The 16,772-nt window shown below is 37.6% G+C and overlaps 1 protein-coding gene across 2 annotated transcripts in view; it reads right to left on the reverse strand.

Moving 5' to 3' along the window:
* Positions 1 to 860: 860 nt before the first annotated feature.
* The window catches only part of YPEL5 (yippee-like 5), a 16,993-nt gene continuing 1,081 nt past the window's right edge, over positions 861 to 16,772 (reverse strand). The window contains exons 1-3 of one of the 2 annotated variants that reach the window (XM_005886061.2): positions 16,721 to 16,772; positions 4,478 to 4,642; positions 861 to 2,727 (exon numbers count right to left, since the gene is read on the reverse strand). In XM_005886061.2, coding sequence (XP_005886123.1) covers positions 2,503 to 2,727; positions 4,478 to 4,618 — 366 coding nt within the window. In that variant the 5' untranslated portion in view covers positions 4,619 to 4,642; positions 16,721 to 16,772 and the 3' untranslated portion in view covers positions 861 to 2,502. The remainder of the gene's footprint in view (positions 2,728 to 4,477; positions 4,643 to 16,720) is intronic. The other variant, XM_005886060.2, reaches the window with a different exon arrangement.

Consider the following 16,772-nt stretch of genomic DNA (forward strand, 5'->3'; position numbering starts at 1 on the left):
AGGGTTTTTTTTATAAGTGTGGAAATGAACCATCATAAATATGTCTCTTGAATAATTTTTATAATCAGTAGTTTTCCAATCCTGCCCAAACAAAAGTTACCTGTGGGCGGATTTAGGCTTGCACTGTGGCTCAGACTCTACATTTAAACATCCCATATAACTTTTATGAATAGGTAAATTTAAAAAACAGACATGGCTACACTATTTTTCTCCTCCAACCTCAAAATAGCTTGTCACAATTGTAACTTAAATCATTGCATAATCACTAGCATATTTTTTACTCACAATATTCACCTTAGGGTCTCTTTAAATAAAAGCATTCACATTAAGATCAAAACAACTTAGTCATTGTCACCTAAAACTAAGAGGAAAGATTCTAAAGTCTTCAAAGGAAAAAGCTTAATGTGTACACCCTTCAGTAACCTACTTATTTTGCAGTATACTCACCTTATTTGGTTAATCTTCCCATCCCAAAGCAATATCATTTTCATTAGTGGTTTTCTATCTCAAGTGAATGTGTTGGCTTTTCTGTAAAGAATCCAATCTGACTGTATCTTCCATATTGCTTGTTGTGGTTATCTGCCTCAGTCACCTTAAAGTTAACCTAGCGATATGACTTTTTTTGTTGTTTTTGTAGTTGTCAGCATCTGAAGCAAAATAATCTCAGAAAAGTTAATACTGGTGAATTAAATATCCCAGGTGTAAATTAGGTAGAGTTAACTAAGCCACAATGCCACCTGGCGCCAACTGAAGCCAGCTATAGCCATTCAAAGATATGATGTATGTGTTCATAGATAAAACTAAGACAAGGTGATTACTAGACAAGGATCAGTGAAAAATAAGTAGCAGTATTGCACCAATGCAAGTCAAAATATACTTTATTATAACAGCAAATGCACACAGTGCTATAAGTAAGGCATGCTACTAGGAATCTGCATATAATCAAAGACCGGTATGAAATGAATGGGAATGAATCTTGTTTCTTAATGCTTGCAGATTTAGTCCACAGTGAAGGAAACACAGAATTTGTGTCCACTTATCTCAAATGCATTATATACCTACTTAACCAGATCCCTATGCCTCTAACCAAGAGCCCAAAGGTAAGAGAAATTTAATCTTAACTGTACTGACAAGTTACATCTAATGTCAATGACAGATTTTGCTAATTGAGATAAATTTCCTCTTTAGACAAAGATCTATAAATTGGGCACTCAAACATCCATTCAAATTAGCCAATTTTAATGTCATTTACTCTACCAGAAACAAATACTAGATTACTAGAAATACTTTGAATAAAGAAACATTTACATGTTAATAGTTCATAATGTAAATTTTGGGCTAAGATTAACACCCTGAGTCAAATTTGATTCCCTTCCACTTGAAGGGACCAAGTACAGCTTCAATTTCAATAGCTGAGTTAGGAAAGAGTTGAGAAAATAATGCTTATGAGAGCTAGTCCTTTGATGAAACTATTAGGCTCTACAGACTTGTCAAAATCAAAGCAAAACTGAGGACAGGCTGAAATGCTTTGCAGAGTAGTATTTTTAGACAGGCTGCTTCATCTCCCCCTCTCTTTTAGAACAGATGCAGATGATATGCTTTCTGCATGAATGCACATTGACATTCTGTTCAACTGTTTTCTAAATACAATACTGTAGGGATTTAAACAGTATGCTTTAATTTAAACAAAGTAGTATCTCATAAGCAGTCAATTTAGCTTAAGAGTTGAAAAGAAACAGTACTATGAAAATTATCAAATATTCTACTCTTTTAAAGAATGTTTTTTAAAAGCAACACAGGACCAAAAACATTCAACTATTACTTTATTTATATTACTATGCTTACGTTACATGGAAAGGACACCAAGCAGTTCTGCCCCATTTCAGGAAAAGTTTCCAAACAACACCAATTACGTGGTGACAAGTAACTAGGAATGGTGGCATCTTTGGGTCAAGACCGACAAGGAAGAATGGGCTCTGGTGCTATGGTTCATCTCCAACAAGATTATGGCACAATGGCCAGCACAAGCCATACTAACACTGAACCTTTAGCGCTGGTCACAAATTCGGATCTCTTCTCTGAAGCTAGCAAATCAAGTGAAATAAAAAAAGTTTTAAAATAAAGCCCAAATACATTTAAAAACCATGCTCTTGACACATTTTCCTTTCAAAATTTACATAAAACACATTTTTCCACTCTAATAGCCCAGATTTTTTTCTCACATAGCCCACCATATAGCTGCAGATAGATTATTCTGCCTCAAGATGTAAAAGTAGGGAAAAAAATTTAACAGCATCTGCATAATATTCTCTCTACATACTGTTGTTGGATGTAAAATAGAAAATTAAAAAAAGAAAGAAAGAAAGGTTCCATCTTAGATTCTCATAACCTCTTGTTCCGCAGTTCATGAATCCGACTCTGTGCTAAGGTGACAGTGTATGTAAGTAGATTTTTGTTTTCAGTGAAGGAGACCTGGGAAAAGATGAAGTTCTCTCTTTTTCTTCAAGAGTTATCAGATGGTACATGCTCCTCAAAACCCTCACTCTCTCGAACTAGAGCACGTTCCAGGATCACACGGCCTTCCTTATAACGCTGGCTGTCTTCAGTGGCAAACTCATAGATCCATCCCAGTTTGCTATTGCAGTTTTTACAGCTCACATCTCGAACCATGTGGCGGCCAGTAAGCATGACCCGGTCTTGCACTTCACTGTACTGCAGGTTAACTACCTAAGAAACGTGAAAACAAAATTGCAAAAGCAAGTAAATTATTTGCCAAAAAGTACACAATACTTGGTTGGTGCAGTTAACAGCAAATTCAGAAAAGCAAACAGCAGTTACTTTATCAGACCTACAACACCCCTTCCCAAGAGCTATTTTTAGAAGCTGCTGGGACAGGTAAACATCTGGAATTGCACTGTACTGGACATCTAATGAGATCACACATTAATGTACTAGTCCAATCCACACTATAAATACTAGTTACATTTCTGAGTTGTAGTGAAGAGTCCTTGACTTTGATACATAAATTGTAGGGTTGTGTCTAATTGTTACTATTCACTATTCAATCATGAGTGCAAAACAAGGCTACCAATGTAAAAGACCTAGTACACAACAGGTATTTTATTTAAAAGTTTACTGAATTTGTTTCTGAAAATACATTTTATATACAGACTAGGATAAGCCTACTATTTATCATACATGACAACACATTGTTTTCAAGTGAGTTCAAAGAATCTGTGAAGAATTTCCAATGATTCTGAATACGCTATACTTTACTTTTGTGTAAAGGGCCAGATAATAAATATTTTTGGCTTTGAGGTCAATACGTTCTTCATTGTAACTATTTAGCCTGCTGTTGTAGCACAAAAGCAGCCATAGATAATACATAAATGAATGAGCATGGCTGAGCTTCATTAAACTTTATTTTTTTTAAAAAACACAGGAAGCTGGCCTGCTGTGGTGTGCCAGCTCCTGCCCTATATCCAAGTAAAGATCAAAGAGTATATACTACCAATTCTTTGAGAGAAAAACTTGTTTCTGAATTGAACAGAAGGGTGTCCATTGGGGAAGTTTAGATGACCTTCTAAGAGCAATGCCTTTGTACTAGTTCTGTTCCTTAGCCTAAAAGACTTGGAAATTCAACCTCACTAGTACACATTAGACTCCAGGAGGCAGATATCACATCAACTAATTTCAAAGCAAGTCAGAAATTAGAGAAGCAGATAGATTAGACAATTGTTTGTAAATGAGTAAACTTCCTGTTGGCAAACCTATGTAATAAACTAAATCATAATCAGAGGGATGACTGGTGAGCATAAATTAGAGCAAGGGAAGTTGGTTAGATGATTCTTATTCATTTGCATTGTCAAGCTATCTCCCTATAAAGATAAATCAGTGACAGGAATATGGGGATGTCTCAGTCCCTTCCTTCCATAGTCTATGAAGTCCCTACTAAATTCTTACACTAATGTTTTCTAAATGGAGACTACCCTTCTTATTATAACAGTCTTTCAACTTCCAATTTAAAAAATCATATTCTTGCCCTAACCGGTTTGGCTCAGTGGATAGAGTGTCAGCCTGTGGACTGAAAGGTCCCAGGTTCGATTCCGGTCAAGGGCGTGTACCTTGGTTGCGGGCACATCCCCAGTGGGAGGTGTGCAGGAGGCAGCTGATCAATGTTTCTAACTCTCTATCTCTCTCCCTTCCTCTCTGTAAAAAATCAATAAAATATATTTTAAAAAAATAAATAAATAAAATAAAAATAAAAATAAAAAATAAAAAATAAAAAATCATATTCTAGTAATACCTTCCTAAGGTCCACTCAAAGACAAGTTAGTGGGTAATAAATTCTATAGATTGCAGCTCTCATTCTTAAGCCTTCCTGGCATCTCCAAGTTCTGAGGAGTATTCTGGAACTACTGTCAAATATATCCACCACTTGACCCACTTAGGAAATGAAACTGATTTTCCCACAAACCTTGTTAAAAAGAAATGCTCTTCCAGTGGCACCTGTAAATCGAGTGGAGATGAGTTCTGAGCGGTTGGTCAGAATCGTATCGCAGTTTGCACAAGAAAACAGACGGGTACCACCAATATGATCAAGGAAAATTCTGCCCATTTTTATAGCTGAAGTTCTAAAAACCTAGGAGCAAATGGAAAAGGACAATAAATGCATTATGATTTTAAAAAATTGTTAGTATCTACTTGGTGGGGGTCACAGGGAACCATTTATATATGTGATCTCTGTTTTATAATATTCAGTATGTGAAATAGCTGACCGAACAAAAGGATCCAAAGTTCATGCAATGAACCAAGAAATTGGCACATGCAATCTAAGAATATTTTAAAGAAAAAAAGAGAATATTTTAGAAGCAGTAAGCCAAGGAATTAAGCATGCTTAGGCAGAAAAAGAAATGGTATCGCTTCTCTTTTGGTTGGTATGAAAAAACAGTAAGAATCTGGAATATCAGAAATGGAATGATGAAAAGCACAGGTAGAGAGGTGAGAAAAAAGGTTTAGCTCAAATGTTAAGTATACATTGTGAGTATGGGTAATTCGAGAAAAGACTTGCGGAACGTGAGTGAGTTGATCAGATAAGAGTAGAAAAAGGAGCAATCACAAAACAAGTGGGTTTCCGATCATCAAGTGTTACCTACAACAATATAGGGGTGATGGCACCAATATTATAGTAAAGTTTGAGTCCATGGAGCACTGTACTAGGTACTTCACTTATTTCAAAAACCATCACAAGTCTATGAGGCTCTCACCCCCATTTCATAGATTATCCAAGGATATTATCTGGTCCTAGTTTACACAACTTTCAAGAACAGAAAAATCATAACTAGAATGCAAATGACCCAACTCAAAGCCAAACTTATTCCATTACTGTACTTTGCCTCCTCTAAGAGGAGGGCACACAAGATGGTCTAGGCTTGGCATAAGGCTAAAAAACAAGTACAGTGAAGGGAAAGATGAACCATTATAACATAATTTAGATAATATATCATACTGGTTCAGTTAAGTCACAGACATGATGAAACATGGGGGTGGGAGGAGAGAAAACTCTGAATCCAACTTAGATCTAGTCAAGACTATACTATAGCTTTCATTTAAAAAGTAATTTATTCCTGGGTGTAGTTGTTAGCTCTTGTGTTTTAAATATTGAATATTATACGTCTTTGAAATGGCATGCAGAACTGATATAGTTGCCACTATGAAAACGATTCCACTGTCATCTTAAATTTGGGGAAATTCCATTACAAATTTTAAAAAGTTCCATTCCTCCTTACATCTGTGAACTTCCTCAGCCATTGGAAGTTCTAATGCCATCAGAAATGCCATTATTACAAAGATCATTACGACTCCCATTAAACATTATAATATGGAAGTTTAGTAAGGAATGAAAAACAAATGGTGGATATAAGTACAATTTATAACTGCCTCCTTTTTTTTTTTAATGTGTAGCCCATTAGTAAATGTGATTATTGATATACAATTTATAACTGGTAAAAGGAAAACCAGTCCACAAATAAGAATGTCAATGAATAAACCTTGGGTAAAACACTGAGACTTAAGACATGATATGTAGTTTTCTATCTTTCTGCAAAAGGACAATAGCTAAGATTTACTGCCTATTGTTTCAGCCCTTAATATGATAGCATTACTTTTTCCAGATGGTGCTTAAGAACACAATGCTGTTACAAAGTCACAGGCTGCAAATTTGAGGCTTGCAGGCTGAATTCATTTGGTGGTGTAGGGATAGAGCAGTGAACAAAACAGACAAATAACCCTTTTCTCACAAAACATATGTGGCCATGTTTTGTTTGGCCTACACAGTTTTATTCTTTAAAAAAGAAATATGGAATGCTTCACTAATTTGCATGTCATCCTTGCGTAGGGGCCATGCTAATCTTCCCTGTATCATTCCAATTTTAGTATATGTGCTACTGAAGTGAGCACCAGTTTTATTTTTAACACGTTAAGCGCCCAGCCTGTTTTGTCTTCCAACGGGAAGTATAGTGTCAGTCACCGATGACTGACAGGGCGCTTAATGTGTTAATAAAAAAAACAGTTGAGTTGCCACTTAAGATTTGAGAGATTTCATTAAAGAACCTGTTTTTTGGTCTTTTTTTTTTTTTTTTAATAAAAAAACAATGGGGATACCTGGCAACATGGGCAAGTATTTATGTAGAGCAACAACTAACTAAAGTTGAGAGGTAGCTGCAACTTTACATCTCTCACTGCATTTGCTCAATCTCCATCCTACATCACATAATTAACACATTTGAGTTTAAGAATCTATCTAATATGCAAATACACTGAATGGCGGAACAATCGAACTGGTCACTATGATGTGCGCTGACCACCAGGAGGCGCCAGACCAAGGTGGGGCACCGGTCACTGTCATCAGGGCAAGCCTCTGGTGGTTACTGAAAATTCTTTGCTCCCGCGTGTCACGGTTCCGCCCGGTGCTCGCACCCGCTGCCGGTTCCCGGCGCCAGTCCCAATCGCTCGGCGCTGTCAGTGGGGTGAATGGTGGGACTAGTGCCGTCAGTGGGGTGAGTGGCGGCTGCGGCCCCGATCGCCCCTGTGGGCTTCTCCACCTCCCCCTGCTCCTGAGGGGTGATCGGGGGGCAGCAGCTGCAGCTAGCACCCGCTGACAGTGCTGGCCCTGCTCGCACCTGCTGCTGGCGCCAGCCCCAATCACTCCACACTGTCAGCAGGTGCGAGTGGGGCTGGCATTGTCAGCGCCTGGGAGCGGTGGCGGGAACGGGGCTGCCAATAGACAGGGGACCAGGGCCCGTGGTGGGGGCACAGAGGATGGGTCGAGACCCACCCCTATATCCACCATAGCCCCGTGGCCCCACAGTTCCTTTCAAAGTGCACGAATTCATGCACGGGGCCCCTAGTCTTGATAGAAATAAATCATTCATCAATCCTGTGAGCAGTTGATTTTGGTCATGTTTCTTACTACTGGTCCTTTACAGAAAATAATCAACAGCAAGGTTTTACAGTCTCACCTTTTAACACATAGTCTTCATGTTATCATCATAATTAGCAAGTTAATATTAATAAAGGGAAGTAAGGGGAGGCCAGATTTTGTAAGCATGTTTACCTGCGAAGTTTCACCAGGAAGCTACAGCTTCACACAGTATTATTCCTCCAAGGGGGTTAACACCCCTCCCTTCCCCCATCCAGTACTGGATTGTTGGGGGAAGACAGGGGAGCACAGAAGTCAGGATGATGTAGGGAAGGTACTTGCCTGTCAGTCTAGCCAGGGGAATAATGGATTGGCTGCTAGGGAGTGGAACCCATCAGAAGTGTGCAAGATCTTGGAGAGTTAATTGGTTAGTTTGAAGAAGCTCCCAGTAAAAAAATCCCTCGAGTTCCCTGGATCTTGCTCTTGTTCTCTCTTGCTCTGTGACCTGCACTCACCTGCTCTCTCTCTCCATAGCCATGTGGACCCCACACACAATGGACTGCAGCTGGAAACACAAGCTAAGCTAGCCAGATGCTAGACTGGACTGCAATAGCACTTTAATGTAAAAGCAGAAATTCTGGGCAGTGGCCTTTATTCTAGCCCCAATGAAGACAAAATTGGACTTTTTCCGTGACAAGATGGACAAAGGTGGGACCTTGAAGGGGAACCCTCTTCATTTTTGATCATCAATAAAGATTTCTAACAGCAGCCACCCTCCCATTGGGGGGAGACTCGGGAAATTTTTTTCACTAGTACTTTAATGTAAAAGCAGAAATTCTGGGCAGTGGCCTTTATTCTAGCCCCAATGAAGACAAAATTGGACTTTTTCCGTGACAAGATGGACAAAGGTGGGACCTTGAAGGGGAACCCTCTTCATTTTTGATCATCAATAAAGATTTCTAACAGCAGCCACCCTCCCATTGGGGGGAGACTCGGGAAATTTTTTTCCTCTGTCACTCAAGAACTCCAATTCCACCGATAACACTCAGATTCCATATTTCTCTGAACACTAGTATTTGTACAGTGATTTAGCTTCCAGCGTGGGTTTTTGGAACTTATTACTTTAAAGCTGATTACTTCAAACTAAAAAAAAAAAAAAAAAAAGCATGTTGTGATTTATTTCAACCATAATGCAGGAGAAACTAGATGTTTTTGAACTGACCATAGCTAATACAATGCTATTGTGGAAAATGTACTGGATTTCAAAATGAACTTTCCCTATGCCTTCTGCCTACATTCTACCTTTGGTTCAAAATTACAATATAGCTGTGATCATTTGCTACTGGATACAGGCAAACTCTTTATTTGTAAGTGGGGTAAACAGATTTAACATGCTTCCTTCTCCCTGCTTCAAATTCTATTTTTTACTCTTTTACCCAAGTATTTTTACTGTATTCAATTATATGATTCATTACCAAAACCAAAAATATCAGTGCAGAATCACCATTCCTAATTGTGGCCGCCATTTATATGTTTATATTTATTGGATAAAACTGTAAAATGTAGTTTTCATAAGAAAACTGTTCTTATTTGCCAAAAGGGATAAGCTAAAATGCCATGGAATCTAGCAAAAACAAGCAAACAACACTTGCTGTCAAAGCTCTTGAGAAGTAGGAAAACCTCTGTAGGGTCATTAGATTCCAAGTGTTAAGCCTTAGCTTTGCAGGGCTAGAAACAACTTACTACTGACTTACACTATCCAAACTCTCAAGAGGCTGCCATCAATCAGTATGCCACTTGACTATTTAAGACATAATACCTGAATCAGACCTCTCTGAACCTAGATGATATGCTGAACTCTTCCTTGGGCCTAATGATTACTTAGTGTCTACACTGTATGGGACACTGCCTCTGGTACTTTACATACTTAACCTGGACAATTTCTAAAGTAGGTATTTATTACCTCCCTTTTGTAGAGGAATAAAGATTATATGACTGGTATCTGAACTACATCTTGCTCCATTTATCATGTACCCCTCCTGCCTCCATGCTGATCCTGTATTCCCTATCTTGGTTGGTGGCAATTCCAATCACACACTCTCCTAGAAACCCTGGCAAATTCTTAGAAGAAATCACAAAATCGGCAATACCTCCTAAATCACTTTTAGAGGTCTTACCTCCCTCTCCCTAGTCAATGTCTTAATTCAAATTCTCATCACTTCTAGATAAATGTCTTGTAGTTAGGGAGTGTGGAGTATATTATCAAATCCACCATACAATCACAGGTCCCACTTGCATTTGTGCTAAATTAGATAGTGCTACAAAAAACATGGGCTCATATAGATTACAAACTTTGAAACTTTTTTTCTGACAGGACAGAATATAGCTGATTCGTTAAAACAAAACAAAATACCATATTTTTAAAGGAATACATGCATACCATAAAATTAGCCACTGTATGTGTAAAACTGAATGGCTTTAAGTATATTTATAAAGTGTGCCATCAGCACCACAAACCAGCTTTAGAATTATTTCCATCACCTCCCCCAATTCCCACAAACCCTTCTGCAGTTAATTCCTCTTCGCACCTCTAGCCACAGTCAGCCACTGATCTACTTTCTGATTGTTTTACATTTAAAATATTTCCCAAATATGCTAATCACCTTGCTTGGACTCAGAAGATTTCAAAATCTCTTCAGCCACATGACTCTAAAACATCTTAAAAGTGACCTGCTTCTCTGTGTTGATTCTGGGGGCCATCTTAGTGTGTCCTTAAGTAATAAAATGCGTGTTTTGATATCTGTCGGTGTTGAAGTTCAAGTTTATAACCAAAGTTAAAGCTTTAAGATGTTTTCTTCCTTCTTAACTTTCAAGAAAAAAACACAGTAATTTAATAATCTGAATTTCTATAAGTACCATTCCCAGATAATTTTATAAATAAGGCCTCTTTGATATTAGCTTTTCTTAGTTCCAGGTTACTAAAATCCTTAAAAGGTTGAAATAAGAGAAGTACCAAACTTGATTGTTTAGCTGGGAGCCTATTATCAGTTTATTTGAAATTATTGGAAACAGTGAGGGGCCAGGTTGAAAATATAAGTGAAATTCATAATGATATATAGATCATTATTTTAGTTACTAGAGGCCTGGTGCACAACATTCATGCACTGGGGGGACAGGGGGCCCCTTAGCCTGGCCTGCGCCCTCTAGCAGTCCAGGATCCCTCAGACATCCCCCGAGGAGTCCTTGGAGCACTGCCACGGAGGTAGGAGAGGCTCCCACCACCACCACTGCACTCGCCAACCGTGAGCCTGGCTTCTGGTTGAGCAGCACTCCCCCTGAGGGAGCACACTGACCACCAGGGGGTTAACTCCTGAATTGAGCGTCTGCCCCCGTGATAGTCAGTGTGTGTCATAGCGACTGGTCACTCCACCATTCAGTCAATTTGCATATTAGCCTTTTATATTACTAGTATATACGATTTCCTCCCCCTTCAACAAATAGCACATTTACAACCTAGAATTTTCAATTTCTATTTTAATAGGAGACTCTGGGGAAGCAAGCACATTTTAGGACCTCTCCCTTTTTATGTAACTTTTTAGAAATTTACAGGATTTATAGAATCTATTTTTTAAAAGGGGGGAGGGGACTTCTCTTTCAGAAATCCACGAGTCCTAGCTGGTTTGACTCAGTAAATAGAGTGTCAGCCTGTGAACTTAAGAGTCCCAGGTTCGATTCCTGTCAAGGGCACATGCCCAGGTTCTGGCTCAAGGCAACCAAACCATAAATCTCTCTTATCATTGATGTTTCCATTTCTGTCTCCCTCTCCCTTCCTCTCTGAAATCAATAAAAATATATAAATAAAATAAAATGTTTAGAAATTCACGAAAGACGGTGTCCAGGAATGTAGTTTGAATCCAAGACAATAAAACAATTTTCTAAAAGACTATTTTTTAAATTGAGATTTAAATTTTTAGAGCAATTATAGGTTCAGAGCAAATTAGGGTAGGTTTCCTATATATCTCCTGCTCCACACATGCATAGTCTCCCTCATTATCAATATCCCCCACCAGGATGGTCCATCTGTTATAATTAATGAACCTACACCAAGCATGTCAAACTCAAAGGATAACATAGGCTAAATAAACAAGGTTTAAGTTTATGTGGGCCGCAAAAAAAAAACAAAAACTTCAATTTTGATAGAAACATAGGTTTATTTCAATAGACATGCTGAATACAAAGAACTTAAATTGAGTAATTAATTGTTCACATAAAATAGAACATTTTAATAAAAATTAGTATTTTTTCTTGAACATTAACTTACCAGACACTGAATAACTGCACAAATAAGTGTAACACAAATAATCCTATCTTGTTCTCTGAAAGCGAAATATTTCCTGTTGCGCACAACAAACAAGTCAGTACAAGACTAATGATGTAGCAATTGGCTGCTAATATTCGCTGCTACTATTAGTGGAGAGAAATGGTGCGAACATTGTAGTTCCTTATTAATTATGTATAACAGGATATTGTAAAAATTAAGTTATGAAATTTTAATTAAAACGGTATGTTTCTTACATACTGTTATATTGGCTGGGCCGCAAAAATATTTGTTGTGGGCCGTGAGTTTGACATCTTGGGCTATATCCTCGTCAGCATTTGGTGGTGTCAGTGTTCTGGATTTTGACCATTCTATTGGGTGTGTAGTGGTATCTCATTTTTTATTTAATTCACATTTCCCTGATTACATATAATGTGGGGCATCTTTTCACATGCTGCTTGCCACATCTTTGGTGAGATGTCTGTCAAGGTCTTTGGCCCATTTTTTAAACAGGTTTTCTTATTTTTCGTTGTTTTTTTTTTATGTTTTAGACAGTAGTCCTTTATAAGATATGCCTTTTGCAAATATCTTCTCCAAGTCTGTGGCCTGTCTTCTCATTTTCTTGACGTTGTCTTTCACAGAGCAGTTTTAAATTTTAATAAAGTTAAGCTTACCAATTATTTATTTCATGGATCATGCCACTGGTGTTACATTTAAAGTCACTGCTGTACCCATGACCATGTAGGTTTTCTCTTATGTTCTAGTTTTTTAGTTTTTCTTTTTTCATTTAGTCCCGTGATCTATTTTGAATTTTTTTGAAGGGGGTGTAAGGTGTTTGCCTAGATTCAATTTTTTTGCATGTGGATGTACAGTTGTCCCACACCATTTAGTAAAAAGGCTATCTTTGCTCCACTGTATTGCCCTGCTTCTCTGTCAAATATCAGATTACTATATTTCTATGGGTCTATTTCTGGGCTCTCTATTCTGTTCCACTGATCTATTTGTCTTATTCTTTTGCTAATACCACATAATCTTGATCACTATCACTTTATAGCAAGTCTAGAAGTCAGGTAGTGTCAAGTCTTCCTATAGAAATTTTAGAAGCAGTTTGTTGATATTCACAAGGTAACTTGGGATTTTGATTAGGACTGCATTGAATCTACAGATCAAGTTAGGAAAAACTGACATCTAGACAACATTGATTCTTCCTATCCATGAACATGAAATCTCTCTCCATTTATTTAGTTCTTGATTTCATTAGAGTTTTATATTTTTCCTCATATAGATCTTGTACACATTTTGTGAGATTTATACTTAAATATTTCATTTTTTTGGATGCTAGTATAAATTTTATATCTTTTAATTGCAAATTCCACTTTCATTAGTGGTATTAATACACACACACACACACACACACACACACAAATTAAATATTACGGTAGCTTGTTCTTCGGTCTGGCTCATTGCTAAATAATTTCCTTAAAAGCAGGGGTCAGCAAATAAAGGCCTGTGGGCAAAATGCAGCTCACCACTTGTTTCTGTATTGCCCATAAGCTAAGAATTTTACACTTTTAAATGGTAGGGGAGAAAAATCAAAAGAAGACTATTCTGTGACACATGAAAATTACATGAAATTCAATTTCCAGTGTCTTAAACAAAGTTTTATTGGGACACAAACACCCGCATATTTATTTATAATTGGCTGCTCTCTCACTTCAATGGCAGAGTTTGAGTAGTTGCAACTGAAACCCTATGGTCTACAAAGATTACAATATTCACTACCTAGCCATTGACAGAAAGTATACCCAAAACCCCTGCTTAAAAAATCTGTTCGGACAGTGAAAGAGCCTTTCATTTAGAAAGCAGGCAGTCTTTCTCAGACAAAGTAAATTTGGTTAGCATTCAGGTTCAAGGATCAATATAAGTATTTGAGAAGGTCAATTTAATCCTGCTCCCTTTTTTTAATGGTTTTTACTAGCTAAAATCTTTAATTTTCTGTAATCAGTTCAGCATGCTGAAGATCAACTATAAAAAGATTATAAAAATAGATAATATATACCCAGCTTCTGCCTTCTTCTCTCCTCACTCCCAGGATTTAAACAATATAGCTCAGATAGTTGAACTCTTGAGTTAGACTGCCCAAGTTCAAATCTCAGTTCTGTGCCTTAAAAGCTGTGTAAACTTTGGGGAATGTATCTTTCCCTTCCTCACCTGTAAAATGGAATTGTAGTATCCACCTGAGTTGTGAGAATTGGAGAGATAATACACTCTTAGAACAGTGCCTGGCACAAAGTAAATGTTAAATAAAGGTTCATCTAGTAAAATAGATTACCTTCTTCACCATTCCACACCCCAACTTCCCTTTGCTATTACAGATGAAGAAAGCAAGGCTCAGAAACAATATAAAACAAATAACAATTGACTAGCTTCACCTCCTGTTAATTACTGAAAAGCTAAGTGACCAGGTGACAGAAATTACAAGTAGGGAAGTTAGAAACCTTTGGAAGCATCTCAAATGATTAGTGTCACAGTGCTAGGTCTTAAAATAGGTACTTGCCCTCCCTGTAATTAATAATCCAATTCGGATTCAACTCTGGCAAGTAGAATACCCTAAGGGAGGCAGCACATACCAGCCCTAAAAATACCAGGAAGAATAGTAGGTGTTGATTTGCATCTCTAAGGAACTACTTCACAGATAGACTTTCCAAAGACCACAGAAAACACAAACCACCAGAACTGAGAGGGGCTTTTCTAACTGCACCAGAAGGTGGTGGTGGGCAAAGGTAGGATACAAGCCTCACCCGCAGGAAAACTAGTACAGAAAGGGTTAAAGGAATCTGCCATTCAGGAGAGCTTGTTTAGCAAAAGGTTCAGCTAAAATGGAAACATGAAGAAGCATACTTGTATTTCTGGTTTTGAGTCTCTCCAAAACAAAGAAAGGAACAAAACCCAAGGAACTTTTAACAGTGCTGGGTTGATTACTATAATTAACATTTAATGTTATTGCAATCTCATTAATTATTTTCATAGTGATTTGTAACCGAATTCTATTGAAAAGCTACAAAGGGAAATAACAAACTGAGTTTTATCCACAAACCAGTTTTCCGATTTTTGTACAAAATACTCACCAAGCCAAGGTTTTGGTTACACATGAAAGCTGTGCTTTCTTTTTCGTTAATTCTTTTGCAATACCTGACCAGTTTCCTTTGCTATGTTAAATGATTTTCTGGTGGTGGAATCAGGTCTCCATTTGACTGTAACTTTTATATTTTTGTTCTGTATCCTCAAATAATGTATTTGTTGTTGTTAAATGTTTTTCAAGTTTACTGTATTTCTATAACACTTTTTGTTTAGTCATCACTAGAAAATAAGACTAGTCATGTAACTCAGTGAGTCATCTAAACAATCCAAGTTGGCAACCTCCCCAGTCTTTTGCCAAGACAAATTCAAAATCTCTCATTTGTTGAGATGCAATACTATGAGTCAAACAGTCTCACACGGAATAGACTGGAGTATAATTTAACTACCTGGTTCCTGATACAGGTGTCAAATAGCAAGTTCATGTCATAGCTAAGATCAGTTCCTACTTTACCCAGACATTACTACACAGGATTACCAGAGAAACTGGTATTGATTTACATAGTCACTTAGATACTTTATAACTGAAAACAGCATTCTGGGCACAAATATACTTAGGACTATCTTCACAGCTCATGATTATATTTAGGACTAGCTTCATGTCTCATGGACTGTTTTTTTTTTTTTTTGCAGGCTGGTAGCTAAAGCTCTTCTTTTAGTTTTAATTTTGGCCTTATTTCCTTTTCCCTTTTATTGCTTCTAAACGTTTTTTTCTCTTCTACCACTTAAGTGGAGCATAAGAAAAGGCAAATAAGTCTAGGGGTAAATCCTCAATGACCTAACCAGATATTATTTTAGTAAAACCCACATGGATTTTACTAATCTTTTTAGGAAAGTTGTTAAAATCTAATTCACTTCAGTGCCCTTGTATAGAGTTAAATAATTTACTCGTCATCTCCCTCTCCTATAGATAAGATGGTTCCTAGAGATAATCATTAAAAAACAAAAAGTCAACTAGTAGGCCTGTATTGGGCACTGAGCTGGGTGAGGACACCCTCCAAAAAGGTAGACATCAATCCTTTCCAAGGAGCTATATAGTCTAGCTGGTGTTCCAGTGTATACCCATAAAAATAATGGGATATTTGGAATATATTTTGTGTGCCAAACTGCACAAGCTTCACCTTCTCATTATTTGTACATGCTCTAAGCCTTTGTTTTTGCTCCTAGGCCTCTGTTTGCCTAATAGCAACCCAAAGCCTCTTCATCTTCTAGCTCTAATCAATACCAATCCACCTCAGAACGCTTCCAAATTCATACTTCATCTCTCACTGCCCTATTTTTGATCTCTCATAACACTCATTTCATAACTAATATTTAACTTTGCATTGTTACTCAGCTGCCATCTGCCTACGACTCTTCACTAAATTGTTAGCTGTAAGAGAAACAATTCTAAATTTTTTTTTGCAATTTTCTTCTTACCTAACACAGCACAAGTATGCAATAAACTTTTAGGAAAAGAATACACCAAGACACTTCACATCTGGCATAAATATGTACCCTGTGTTGGAAAGCAGCTGAAACACTTCCTATGTGGCTGTGCAAAAAAATAGCCAATATCCTATTACCCCGCTACTTCACCAGCAAGTCTAATTTTCTAAAAAAACACCAAGGTTAAGCCTGAGGTTACTTCAGGTTTTCCATCTGTCAAGGAAACCTGGAATAAAAATCCTCAGATTACCAACAGGGTTCTGTTAACAGAAAAAAAAATAAAAAATAAATGAGCTGTACACGTTCCAGCCTCTCCCTCGGAGGGAGGATTGATAGGCGGCGTGAGGATTAAACAGATCTTTGCAGCAGTCCAGGTTCCAACTCCTGCTGCTCACAATCCTCCCGGCCCCACCTACCTAACAGGAGTGGAGAATGGAGGGGCTGCAAGAGCGCGCCGACCTCCTGGCA

This window comes from Myotis brandtii, unplaced genomic scaffold (assembly GCF_000412655.1).
Source record: "Myotis brandtii unplaced genomic scaffold, ASM41265v1 scaffold953, whole genome shotgun sequence".
NCBI classification, from domain to species: domain Eukaryota; kingdom Metazoa; phylum Chordata; class Mammalia; order Chiroptera; family Vespertilionidae; genus Myotis; species Myotis brandtii.